Source organism: Podarcis melisellensis (assembly GCF_964234715.1).
Source record: "Podarcis melisellensis genome assembly, chromosome: 16".
In the NCBI taxonomy this organism is placed as follows: Eukaryota; Metazoa; Chordata; class Lepidosauria; order Squamata; family Lacertidae; genus Podarcis; species Podarcis melisellensis.
Genome location: NC_138533.1, coordinates 39852216 through 39866676, shown reverse-complemented (window position 1 = coordinate 39866676; position 14461 = coordinate 39852216). Strand labels below are relative to the sequence as shown.

Genomic DNA, 14461 nt, shown 5'->3' with positions numbered 1-14461 from the left:
GCTGGCTTGTTTCCCCATTACCAGAATCCCACATAAGAGACCACCGTGCCTCAAGGCCCACACTGCTTCAGGCATCTTCACTGCTACACAGCCTCTCTCAGTCTGTGGCCTCCCTGACACTGGGGGACTCCTGGCAGCCCCAGCCAGCAAAGCCAACAGGACAAAGCTTTATTTGCCTAGTTAGCAAGTTTTCTTACCTGCCCTTCACACGAGGTCTCAGGCCAGCTTAAACAAAAACTACCATTTTAAGACAGATTATTAAAAGAATACTGCTTCTATTTTAAAACACACAGAGCGATATAAATTCCGCAAGGGATGATGGGAGCTTCACTCTGACAGCATCTGGAGGTTGACAGGTTGGAAGAAGGCTGGTCTGGGGTTGCCTCATCCCCTTAAAAAGTCTCGTTCCAAAGTTGCCCCTTTTTTATTTCGCATTCAGTCATTTGGCCCCAACCATGGAAATGGTTGCTTGCCCTGCGGTGGGGGGATAGCAAGCAACCATTACAAAAGCCCCACTCTTGCCCTGATTCCGCCTTCAGGGCTGTGAACTGGACACTAACAGCTTGGGCCCCATACTCACTGTACAGTTAAAAGCAGTATTGTGCCGTGTTAAACTGTCATGGCTTCCCGCCACCGACCAGGCAAAAATCCTGTCGTTTGTTCAGGGTGCTGAGTGTTGTTAGAGGACCCCCATCCTATTCCCCTGACAGAGTTCCATGAGAAGAGGGCAAGGCTGTAGTTAAGGGGGGGGGCTAGCCATGTTCTCAGCCCTGGGTGAAGCCTCCAGAGGGGCACCGGTGAGGCTCCCAGCTTGCGGGGGGGGGGTGTCCTCTGACCATGCCCCTCCTTGTGGCTGCTGAGCACCAGAGGGACGCTCATTTGCAAGGGGGAGCAGGAAAACCTTCCTCTTCCCCCCCCCCGTCTGTTTCTGGAACTGTGTGTGAAAGAGAAATCCGAGAGAAGGTGGCTCTCCAAGCAAAGTTGAAAAGGGAAAGTTTTGTGGCTTTCTTTCTTCTTCTTCTTTTGCTTCCCTCAACATCTCAGAGATCAATTAAAAGTGGTGAAGAGATCAGAACAACACCTCCTGCCCTTTTTGGGAACAGAAGCATTTTGGAGTATTGCTTGCTTGTGTCGTGTGTGTGTGTGTGTGTGTGTGTGTTTGGATCTAGAGGACAACATACATGTTTACACCATGAGAATACATAAAGAGGGCACTGCTGCATACAATCAGCTACAAAAACTGAGTCCACTTTATACTGAAAATAAAATACCTGTAATGAAAGAAATATGATGCTGAAATATGAAGCACTTTGTATTTATCCCTTCTTGTAATTTGGAAGGAAAATGTAGCCAATCCACGTCAAATTCTTTAATTGCAATGGCTCAGCAGCCAGCATTTTTAAAAGAAAACTTGTTAATTCCCATCATCCCTGATCACTGGTCCTGTTAAGATAGGGATAATGGGAGCTGTACTCCCAAAACATCTGGAGGTCCAAGTTTGGCCATGCCTGCGAGTCTAAGGAATAAAATGAATAAATACTTAACAAGTTTTCTTTAAAAAAGAAGTAAGTCCCACTGAATTCAATGGAGTTTACTCCCAGGTAAGTGTGTAAAGATTCTGCAATCTTATACTGCAATCTTAAGCATTTTTACTTAGAAGTAAGTCCCACGGAGTTCAATAGGACTCTCTAGCATGTGCCTGATAATTATCAGACTTTCTATTATTTATTTATTTATTTATATTATTATTATTATTATTATTATTATTATTATTATTATTATTATATACAGTCATAATGCTTCTTAGAATTCATCAAAGATCTATTACTCTCTGAGAAGATCTACTTAAGGTTGAATGATATATACACAGACAATTTTACTATTTGGAGAGACTATCTCTTCTCCAGCCTATTTCAAACTACTTTGTATGCCCTTTATGAACAAACGTGTTGAGTTTGTGTGTGTGTGTGTTTGTGTGTGTGTATACACACACAAACACATGTGGGGGTGTATGACAAACTCGGTCTTTTGCCCCAGGTGACAGAAAGCCTAGTTTCAGCCCGGGAAGAGGGGCTGACTATTAAGCCATCACTCTGGGAACTGTAGCTCTTGGAAGGGAATAGGGGCCTCCTAACATCACTCAATACCCTTAAACTACAACTCCCAGGATTCTCTGAGGTTATACATCTGTGCTTTAAATGTATAGTGCAGAGGGGGCCCCAGCCTCCAACTGAAAGGCCTTCACTTCAGTTTTCTTTCTCCTGCATAAGCCCAGAAAAGGGTTCCCCATCTCTCCCCAATATTCTTGTGTTTCACTTTGACGTGGTGGACCGGATTGACAACTGGCATTTCTCCACATGCAATGCACCACCTAATCTTGCTGCCAGCGCAAGCCAGGATTGCGCTGGTGCTTGAGACAGAAGGATGAACTTGACTCCATTCTTAGTCAGGCAAAAATCTCTCAAATCACTTGCTACAGGGCATCGTTTTAACTCAAACTGCTCACTGGCCCACCTGCAAAACCAGTTCCACAGACATGACTTTCTCACCTACATGTCCTCCTTCATTTTGGGAACTCAAACCCTGTCCCCAAAAGAATAGAGGACTTGCCCCATATGTCCTGTTTCTTTCTTTTGTTAAACATTTTTATTGGTTTTTAAATACAAATACAATAACCGATAAACACTTAACCAGCAGTACATCTAAGGGTGCTTGTTTTAACCATTGTCTTTACACATACACATTCAACATTCAAACATATTACTTAATGTAACCTCTCCACTGAGAAAAATATCCCATTTATTAAATGTGGTTTGAAGATCCACTTGCATCAGATTGCTTGTAGCAGATCTGATGCTGTTTTAAAATTAAAAGTCACACTGATTTTTTTAGTATGAGTGGTTACTTCACTGCTGCTTTTAAACTGTGTTCTTGAACTGTTTAATTAGATTCTATAGATTGTTTGGCTTGGCTCAAAGATATTAAATTTTCAAAACTGTATCATGAACGCAATATAAAATATGAAAAAAGAAAGAAAATTGTACAAAACAGAAAACCAAGGTTCACATCCATTACCTCATAAAACAAAGAACATTATCAAGAGGCTACACAATGAATTAGATGCTATAGCAAAAAACCAACCTGATACAGAGAGAATACCAAAAAAAATTATAAATACCAAATAAAGCCATATTTCAGCAGTACTTGCCATCCCTGTGCTTGGCCTGTCATATAAGTAACATATGGTTGCCAAATGGAGACAAAATCCAGAAGTTTAGTTGTACCCAAGATACATGTAATTTATGAGTCAAACTCTCAGAAATGAGAATAAACTTTACATTATTGAACAAAATGTTTACAGAAAAGCCTGATTACTTCTTCTAGACCTGTGATATGGTCAAACAAGCTAATAGAAAAAAATAAGAGGTTTATATCTTAAATCCATATTTGATCCATCAAAAACTGATAAAAGACAGTTTTTTAACTACTGTTTTTAAGCCCACGGTATATTATTGAAATGTGCATTTTGATGCAAAGCACCTAGAGGGTGGTTGCTTTGAAAGGCAGCCATGAAATGTTTTATATACGTAAAACACTGCATGAAAAACTTGTTCTCTGCCACTGATCCATGCATGCCCCACTGTCACTGCTGGTCTCTTTAACCTCAGGGGCAGGCGGGGAAAACCTTCGGCCCACAGGTGCTGCTGAACTACAACTCCCACCAACAGTTTTCCCCTTGTGCTTTGATTTGCAGGCACAGCTCCAAGCCTTTGCCCCACCTGGTCTTTAGCACTAAATCAGAACACTCCGTGGAAAAGCCTATTGCCCTTTGCTCCAATTCAGCGCTAAACTGCAGGTTTCCCCAGTGGAAAGCGGTGGGGCAAATGGGGGTATGAAAGAATTCTTAGTCACTTAGCAAAATACTTGTTCCACTGGTGAAATGTTTTGCACTTGTGGAAAACTGTTGTACAAGTAGGTTGTGGTTAACTTTATTACACAATGTGTTTCTACTGTTGTGCAACTGTTGCACTGGATTTCTCTGTCGTGCAGCATTCAGACTCACACTTGCACTAGCAGAGAATGCAGGATGCAGTGCAAAATATTTGAAATTAAAAACTGTGCTTTAATCATTACTCCAGTGTGTGTGTGTGCACGCGCGCACACACGTGTATGTCTGTTTGGTGTATTTTAGCTGTGCTTTAGCTACAATTTTATTATGTGCACTGCTTCTAAGAGCCTTTAGACGGAGCGGCTTAAAAATCTTTCCAAATAATAATAAATAAAGCAAGAGGATCATATCCCTAATGGCTTACCTCATCATAAAGGCGGGAGAAGACAATTCCACTAAACTTCCAAAATTCTGCCCAGAAATCTGCATAGTGATTCACCGACCAATGGTACAATTCATTGTAGTTGGCTGTAGGGTAAATATAGACATCTTTATTTCAATGATAATCTATAACACAATGTGCAAGTGATCTGCAGCCTAAGATTTGGCTGCCTAAGGTTAATTGTTTCAGATTTTGCCATTTTGTTGTTATTGGGCTGTTTCCAATTTTATTCTGTTTCATTTTGATAGGACACAAAAATAATGTGTGTGTGCCCTATCTTCTTATAAACCGCTTTGGCTATCCTACAGAAAAGCAGGATATAAATATGAATCTTACTTCTTATTGGGACGTATGAGGAGTTAGGGGAGGAGTAGTACTATCTGGTGGGGGGCATGCCATGCTCCTTCTGGGGTAGTCTGTCCACCCTGGTGTAGTTTATTTAGTTCAGTATTGTCTCTACACTGAACAAACCTCTGGTCCCCACCCTGCACTCAGCTCTCACCTGTGGCTCCTAGAAGCTTGCAACAGTGGCCACCACACCCTGGGAAATGGCTTTGACTGGCCAGCTAATCCGGGTGTGAGTAGCTGATGGGTCTCAAACCCTCAGTGACTTAGGGACTTCTCCTGCATAAGAAGACAGGCTCTGGAGGATTGAGTGGACAAGACCAAGAGTAGGTTGAATGGTCAAGAAGGCGGTTTCTGCACGTGCTGTAGAGGGAAATGCGGGGCAGATGGGGCTCATCAACCACCTAGGAGAAAGAAAGCTCTGATCCCAAACCTCTGCTGCCTTGTGGGGTATCTTCGGGTGAAGAAAAGGCTCAGGAACAAACCCTACACAAATCCCAAGTGCTCATACTGTTTTAAATGTATGCGGTTAGTGAGAAGGTCCTTTCCCTGCCCAACTCAGGGCCAATCGATATAATGCATTATGCTAGCCCCCAATAACTGGGCAATTAGTCAATGAGAGAACAGACTGAGGTGCTAACTGTCTTTGGGCAAGGAGTCACATAGGAAGTTACCTTATGCTACCTAAGAACACTGGTTCATCTAGGTCCATGGTGTCTCCAGAGTTTCAGACAGGAGCTTTTAGCCAGCCCTAGCTGGAGATGCCAGGCCACCACAAGACTTCACCACTTCACAATTCCAATCTTGGCTAAACTGGGAAAGCCACCTGCTTCTTTCTCTCTTCTTCAATAAGTCATTAGCTCCCATATTTGCTTGCTGAGAAATGCCTCCTCCCGTCAAGACACCTGAGGATCTTATGGAAATCAAGCAGGACTGTGTGTCCTTAGCCATTATAAAAGGTGGAGGTCAAACAAACAACCCTTTTGCTGTTTTCCCAGGGAGCAAAAAGCTAGAGAAGGTGGACTGTGGGCGGGGGGGGGAGCAGGACAATTAATCTTTGGCTCTGATGGTCCGGGAGATATGCCCCAGGTCCGCCAAAGAGCCAATCTCCACATTTGTGGGCCTTCAACTTACTAAATATGAAGCACAAACAGAAGGTGCTAATTTACTCAGTGAAATGAAGAGGAAAGATGCTACAGAGATGAAAAAGCAACAGGGTTTTGAGAAGTGGGGCTCAAAATGAGCTCATCACCCAGAGGCCACCAGACTGTCCTCCCACTGCCTGAAAATGACACGACAGTTTTAACTTAGTTGTAAGGCCACGGTTTAATGGAGAAGCAGAGAGAAACAACAGCCCCCCACTTTGGATGGCAGGTTTTGGGTGCCATAGCACTGGCTCTTGAAGACATACCAATTTAGACAAGCATTCTCCTGACCCAAACTTCCTGTTTTAATTGCTGCTTTACCTGTTTAACTGTTTTAATGGTAGTGTGCTATTGCACACTTTAATTGTGGGTGTTTATTTTAATGTTCTGGTGGAACTGCTTTATTGAGTATTCTAATTATGTGTGCTTATCTTTCTCGTAATTGGTTTTAAAACCAGTAAACCTCTAAAAAGCCACTTTGGCAAGTAAGCAGTATATGATATACAGTGGTACCTCGGGATGCAAACAGGATCCATTCCGGAGCCCCGTTTGCATCCAGAAGCAAACGTAACTAGCGACAGCACGTCCGCGCATGTGTGCGTCGCTTTTGCCACTTCTATGTATGCTCATGACGTCATTTTGAGCATCTGTGCATGCGCGAGCGGCAAAACCTGGAAGTAACGCGCTCCGTTACCTCCGGGTTGCCACGGAGCGCAACTCGAACGCGCTCAACATGAAGCATATTCAACCCGAGGCATGACGGTAACACAAATGCCATAATGTGGCATATGGACAGATCTGGACCAGGGCAGAATCCATTGCAAAGCCCATTGGAAGAAGAGCAAGTTCTTGTCCGATTCCGCTCACTTTAAAAGGGCTTGCACAGAAGAGCTTCCCACTAGATTGTGAAGGGAAGGGCTGTAGCCCAGGGAGAGAGCATCTGCTTTGCACGCAGAAGGCCTCAGATTCAATCCCCAGCATCTTGAGGTAGGGCTAGCAATATCCTCTGCTTGAAACCCTGGAAAGCCCTGCCGGTCAGTGCAGGGCCACTGTGAGTTGGCAGCCGTCCGTCTGGAGAGACAAAGAAGTGCACCTCCAGGGATGAAGTCAAACTGCTGCAGTAGCAGCACCCAGGTGACCTATCCGGGGCACAACCTGGGCAGTGTGCATGGAGGTCCTGGGCTGCCAGATGACAAGCCCCCCCTCCCCTGGCCTGGCTGATGTGGTCCAAAGGCAAGCAGAGCAATGCATTGGACCACCAGCTTGGCTGTTGGAGCTGCTGGAAGGAGGAACGCAAGATGCCATCCAACCGCCTTAGGGACTCCACTCCAGATTTCTGTAGGGTTTACTCACTAGTCTATGCTACTCCCGAAGATATCCCGCAAGACAGTAGAGGTTTGGGATCAGAGCTTTCCTTCTCCTAGGTGGGCTAAGCTTCCCAGGTTGACAAGCCCCATCTGCCCCGCATTTCCCTCTACAGCACGTGCAGAAACCGCCTTCTTGACCATACAACCCACTCTTGTTAAATATTTATTTTATGTATATCCCACCTTTCCTTCAAAGGTCTCAAGGTGGTGTACACACCTCTCCTCCTTTCCATTTTATCCTCACAACCTACCTGTGAGGTAGGTTAGGCCATGGGGCAGAACTGGCCCAAATCACCCAGTGAGTGGGGATTTGAATCCAAGTCTCCCCGATCCCAGTCCAACACTATGGGTGGGTGGGGGTGCTGCCCTGCCATGACAAGATCAGCCACCTTCCCCCACGAAAGCTAACGGAGCAAAGGTGCACCCACTGAAGCTTAGGAGACTTAGACCTTCCCTCCACCACGATGACAAAATCATTGTTGAATCTTTGGCAACTGTACTACTATGACCTTCAATACTGTGCCCCCCACTTTAATATCATGTTTATATTTGTTGGTTGCTTTTCTCACAGAGCGACCCAAAGCTGCAGCCAAGGCTGAGCAAGATGATCGTTTAGCCAGCAGCTCCCGTTAGGACAGCACCTTCAGCCAAACTTGGCTCAGCCCAAGAGGGCAGCAAAAAAGCCAGGGGAAGAGCCAGGGAGGGAGGCCACAAGCTTACATGGCCCTCTACACCACAGCTCAGGTCTCTATACGGGGGGTGTTCTTGGCTTGATTTGTTCTGGTTTTTATTATGTACTTTGTGGTCTTATTCTGTATTTTATATGCCATGAACAACCCTGAGATCTTCAGGTGAAATACAAATTTAATAAATAAAATTAAAATTAAATATCACTGTTATCAGATACTGAAAATGTTGGCCTATGTATTATGAGTCCCTTCAGTACAGGCAAGGCCATTGGTGACTAGAGTTAAGTTGCCCATCACCAGAAAAACAGCACAAAACTGTTTGCCCAAGAAAACTCTCTTTTCAGTTACCTGGTAACATGGTTGTCACATCTACATTTATCACTGTGAATCTTATTTAAAAAAAAAAATAAACAAATCTCTGGGGGAAATTGTTCCAAAGAAAATTGGAGAGGGAGACTGAATACCTGAATAAATAAATATTTTCGGGTGCCCAGCTTCCCTGTACTACACCCTTTATTGGAGCCAACAAATGCAGACAGGTACAGGGTTCACTGAACAAGACAGGAGAACCGCTGCAAGTCAAGGGCTTGGGGTGGCTTTTCAACAATGACAGGTTCTCAGAATCTGTTGCCAGGCCTCACTCAGGCCTACATGAGGCACTGAAGTGCAAGGGGGCGGCTGCTCAGCAGAAATGGGAAAATACTCTGCACATGCTCAGAGCATTATAAGCCCCATTTTTACTACTTCACAACGGTTTCTTTAAAAGGGCCATGGGTCTGAGCTAGGAACAGAGATGCTATGTTAGCACATTAAAGTGAAACTGTCACGGCCAAATGCAGAAACGTCTCGGAAGGGAAGAGCACCCCCAACCAAGTGGTCTCCCGGCCCGCCCTGAGATGCTTTTGGGCTGCGCCTCGCCTCAGCCCCAGCCAGCCTGGTGGGAGTTCTAGTCCAAGACATGGGGCGGGCACCAGGTTGGCGGGCACTGCTCTGCCCAGCAGCTCACCGAAACCCCCAAGCGAGGCGTCGAGGCAGCAGTCCGCCCCCCCCCCCCCCGCCAAGCCCAGCCACCCAGAGACAGGCTTCCCCTGAACGCGGAGGCTCCATTTCGAGACCCGGCGCCCGACCAAGGAAAGATGCCCCGGCCACCCGCCCCGGCGACGCTTCCCTCTGTCCCTCCGGCGGCAGCCCCAGGAGCCAAGCCTCGCCGCCTGATGCCCAAGAGGGCAGCTTGCGCCCAAGCGCCGAGGCACCATCCCGGCAGCAGCCCCGCCAGCAGAGACTCACCCAGGGGAATCCCGTAGGCAGCAGCTACCGCCGCCCGGAACTGGTCCATATTGGTGTTGCGCTTGGAGTCCGGCTCCCACATCACCTGCGATTCCATGATCTCCGGCGCCCCAGACATGGCGAGTCGCGCTCCGCTCAGGCAAGGGCTGGGCTGCTGCTGCGGCTGCTGCAACGCACCGGCTTGAAAGGCTGCTGCTTCCTCGCTGGGCGAGTGACTGGGGGGCTCCGCCTCCTGCAAGCGGCTTTTCAGGGACAGCTCACCTCCCGTTTCCCCGGTAAGCTTCCGCCAGGGCTGATGATGGAGGAGGAGGAGGAAAGAGTGCAGGCACGGAACTAGGTCTATTTGTCAATGCTAAAAAGGGCGGGGTATGGAAAGCAGTAGCTGCCAAAGGGATTAGCGTAAATCTATCTATATGTATGTACGTTTATAAAACCGGATCTATGACTGTAAGTATATAAATTGTGCAATGCAATGTGTATATACACGCATATGCCTGTGCATCTCATGCACCTCTCTGTATGTGTGATGTATGCATATACACACACATCTACAGAAAAAGAGGGGCAAAAGATTTTAGCTTACACCTACCTCAACTTCTCTGTTGTTAATCAGAGACAGCTACAGCCAAAGTGACAGTAAATACGAGCAACCCCCCCCCCCCAGTTGGGGAAGTTGGAATTAAAGGCAAGGGAGCTTTATTTAGGGCAAGCATAGGCAAACTCGGCCCTGCAGATGTTTTGGGACCACAATTCCCATCATCCCTGACCACTGGTCCTGTTAGCTGGGGATCGTGGGAGTTGTAGTCCCCAAAACATCTGGAGGGCTGAGTTTGCCTATGCCTGATTTAGGGCATTTCTTCTGCACTCCATGCTTACATTGGCTTTGGACCAGTTTAACTGATCACGGTTCTATCCCCAAAAGAATTATAGGGATTGTAGTTTTGAAGGGATGCTTAAAGGGCTCAGATGGAGGCAGCCACCTTGCTGAAGTGAAACGCCTGGATGGGAGACCACCCTTGAAAGATGGAGCAGAAACAGAATTTCTAAAAATCCTATGAAAATATGCTATGTGGGATCAGTGGCAGCCTGGGTGGTGAGGCAGAGCCAGACGCCTGGCACCGGGGTCACTGCTGCTTAGCTGGACGGGGTGTGGTGGGCCAGGCAGGAGGGTGTATTCAATGCTAGTTCTGCTCAAAGTAGACTAAGCTTACCTGATTTTTTTTCAATGAATCCGGGGACACTTTAAATAAACACTACATGTTCAGGACGTTGATGCTGCAGCGATGGCACTTTTACCCCTCTGGAAATGACTCCTAAGTAAGTGCAGCTTTAGAGATCTCAGAGTGTCCCCTTTCCCTTGCAAATGCATCTCCCAGTTTCCTCCTCAGATGCAAGAGTGACTTCAGGAGTGACTCAGCTGTCCTGCAGGTGCGCCCTCAGGCTCCAGGCTGGGGAGCAGCCAGTGTAAAGGTGAAGCAATATTAAGAAATAGTGTGTCTCTGCAGCTGCCAACTCTCCTGAAACCCAAATCCTTGACCACAGGGAGGTGAGATTATGAGCACAAGGATGAGCACACTGAGAGAGGCAGCAGAGCCTGGTGGCCCCAGTAATTTAATAGATATTGAGCCTCTTCCTTTTCCTGATCTATTGTACTTTCACTTGGCCCTACAGGACAAAGTGAAGTGTGCTGAGAAATGGGGCGATTCAAACTTGAAAATGGGGAGAGAATCATAGACTCATAGAATTGCGGAGTTGGAAGGGACCCCGATGGTCATCTAGTCCAACCCCCTGCGACGCAGGAATCTCTACTACAGTGGTACCTCAGGTTAAGTACTTAATACGTTCCGGAGGTCCGTAAACCTGAAACTGTTCTTTACCTGAAGCACCACTTTAGCCTATGGGGCCTCCTACTGCCACCGCGCCGCCGGAGCACGATTTATGTTCTCATCCTGAAGCAAAGTTCTTAACCTGAAGCACTATTTCTGGATTAGGGGAGTCTGTAACCTGAAGTGTATGTAACCTGAAGCATATGTAACCCGAGGTACCACTGTAAAGCATTCACGACAGATGGCCATCAGCCATGGATGCAAAACTCATGAATGGGGTCTGTGACAAAATAGCTTACGCCAACTTTTGGCTCCTTTCTATAAGATTTAACTCCTTCCCCTGAAGAACCTGAGGAAGATGCTAAAGCCCTGAGATTTTATGTTAAAACCAAGACCTGGAGACCCAGCTTCTGAGCATTCACAGAGTATCATTCCTACACCACAAATATGTACCTTTTCATACACATCTAAGTGGTTTGAGTGGGGAGGGTAATGAATGTAAAGGCAGGGAATGAGGTTTCCAGGATGATTTGACAACTCTCTCCCATGCTCCTCCTATTTGCTGCAGAATACCGGTAATAGTCAGACTGCTCTTCCTCTCTAGGCAGCAATGCTCTATGGTAGTGGCACCTAGACTATAGATGAAATTTTAGTCAATAATTACAAGGGATATGGAGTGAAACTGCAGCTAAGAACTCTAGAAGCTTTTCATGTGACCTAGCTGGATTTTAATGTGTAGTTTCTCCTACCATGGTTGGCAGCCATCCTTCATGTCACCCCCGCATGTGATGCCTTAGTACACAGATGTGCAGCAGGGCAGAAAACACATGCAGAAGAGCAAAGCGGTTGTCTCAAATACCCCCCTTGCTCCAATTCTGACATTTGGCCAAGAGGATATATTTCTGGTTGGCCCAGTAAAGTTCTGACTAGGTAACAACCTCTTCTAAGAATGTGGCCAATATATTTACCTGCTGTTTGACAGATCAGGCTTTTTCTTGCACATGTCATGATCAAAGTGATCATCTGGTTAATTTTGTTATTAAATTTGCTTTATCTTGTTGTTTTATGGCTTGTGTGTTTGAATCACTGCTGACTGTGATCCTTTTAGCACAGTTCTCTTAACAAACAGCTCAGTCATTTGGTGGGAGGGCAGATTAATCCCCTGCTTCAGCACACCACAGTCAGATTAAGCAGCCATTGGCTGACGCTTGACTGGTTCCACATCAGCCCAGCGCCAGGAGCATGGCAGAAGCTGACACAAGACCTGGCCAATTGCCTGAGATGTTGAAGAAACTCACCCCGGGAAGACCAATGAGCTGGAAAGCTGAAAGGAGGTGTGACCAATCAGAGAGGCAAGCTTGATGGCCGGGCAGAGGATGGTAAGCGCATGTATTTTGGTTCCCACATAGGCGGATGTGAAAAGGCAAGGCTGAGCACTCAGGGAGGTGTTTGCAATCACTTTGGCAGCAGTCACTGATTGCTGCAAAACACACACAACCCACTGCAGGCAGAGGAAAGCAATGGACTTTTATTTCAACACAAGTCACACAGGTGGATGGATGTGAAAGGAGTACAGTGGTACCTCGGGTTAAGAACTTATTTCATTCTGGAGGTCCGTTCTAAACCTGAAATGGTTCTTAACCTGAGGTACCACTTTAGCTAATGGGGCCTCCTGCTGCCGCTGCGCCTCCGCCACATGATTTCTGTTCTCATCCTGAAGCAAAGTTCTTAACCCGAGGTACTATTTCTGGGTTAGCGGAGTCTGTAACCTGAAGCGTCTGTAACCTGTAACCTGTCTGTAACCTGAGATACCACTGTATTTGGGGCCAACAGGGTATTAGCAAACACTCTTCAGTGGCTACAGATTGCAAGTACAGCCAGCTGAAGTCAAATAAAGAGAAACTTTATCATAAAGCAGGATGACCAAGGTTGTGCCTGGCAAAGGAACAGAGACAGTATGACATAATGGTTGGAGCTTTAGACTAAGGTCAGAGAAACACAAGTTCTAATCCTCATTCTGCCACAAGCAAATATTGTATGGTGGCCTTGGAACTGTCAGTATATTTCATTCTAGCCTAACTCACGGGGGCGGGGGGGGGGGTTGGTTGGTGAGAATAAGATGGGAGGTCAGGGTAGAGAACCATGCAGACTGCCCTCAGTTTCTTGGGGGAAAAGTCCTAAATAATAAGAACCTTGGTAGTTTACTGCCCCAGCCTATACTTGTCTACTCAGAACTAAATTCCATTAAATGTGGCTTACTCTCAGGGCAGTGTATATACGATTGCAGTCTTAGGCTTTATTCATTCCATTCATTAGTGCCTTCAGGTTCAAGCTCTCACATCACAACTTACAGAGATAAATAAAAACACTAGAATATCAGACAGAAAATGATATGTTGAATGGATACAGGCAAATAGAAAAAACGGAATGATATCACCTAGGCTCCCTTAAGGTAAAGCAATAGCCAAACATTTTTAAGGTTCTTTTAGAATCCCGATCCAAAGCGAGCGGACTTCTACAGGCAATTATTTTATTAAATATGAAATGGAACAGAATTTTGTTTTGTTTTTAGATCCTATCTTTCCTCCAGTGAACTCAATACAGTACAGATGGTTCACCCCCAACCTCATCTGGTGACTGGATCAGGGTCACCCAATGAGCTTCATATGGGATTTGAACCTGTGTCTCTTTGGCACTAATCAAAATATGTTAAGCCTTCCAAGGAACCCTTTCCACATATCTTTGACTGCTGAGGAACAACTCTGCACCTGTCTGTTTAATTCTTTTTACAAATTGCTGCCCATAAAATATATTGAAGCCATTACTTTCTGTACACCCAAGCAGGGTTTTACTACATATAGCCTGGTGCAGACTTTGTAGAATTGCAGAAAGGTTGGCTGCAGCTCGTCTCAAAGCGGACATCTCCTGAATGGTAAAAACATAGCTACTACTACAGTATACTGTTGACAATTTCCTACCTTTCAATTGCTGGAGTACTATTAAAATGCAGGAAATTGTCAGTAATCTAGTTTATATTTTTTATCATCATGAGAGGGCATATTTTGATATATAATATTTTAGTATATAATATTTTAAAATATACAATGCCACCTGCATCTGCTTTGGAATAGTTTTAAAGATGCTTTTATTATTGTATTGCTTGTAGTGGCTACCCTGGGCTCCTTTGCAAGGCCAGGATATAAATTGAATAAATAATAAATCTGTATCTCACATGTATCTGTTGCACTTGAAGTGCGAAGTTGTTATGTACTGAATTGAATAGGATCCAAACTGCAGCAGTCTGATTGGTCCTAGAACAATAGGATTCAAAAGGCAGCAGTCTGATTGGTCCTAGAACAATAGGATTCAGAATGTAGCAGTCTGATTGGTCCTAGAACAATGCAGCAGTATGGTTGGTTGGCAGGAACCACCCAATCATGCTCCAGATAGAAGTGAATCCACAACCTGATT

General features: G+C 45.6%; 1 protein-coding gene across 1 annotated transcript in view; it reads right to left on the bottom strand.

The window, feature by feature from the left end:
* AACS (acetoacetyl-CoA synthetase) overlaps positions 1–9404 on the bottom strand; it is a 59428-nt gene extending 50024 nt beyond the window's left edge. Inside the window, exons 1-2 of the mRNA XM_081892901.1 lie at positions 9165–9404; positions 4314–4417 (exon numbers count right to left, since the gene is read on the bottom strand). Of these exons, the coding sequence (XP_081749027.1) occupies positions 4314–4417; positions 9165–9282 (222 nt within the window). The 5' untranslated portion in view covers positions 9283–9404. The remainder of the gene's footprint in view (positions 1–4313; positions 4418–9164) is intronic.
* Positions 9405–14461: the final 5057 nt, after the last annotated feature.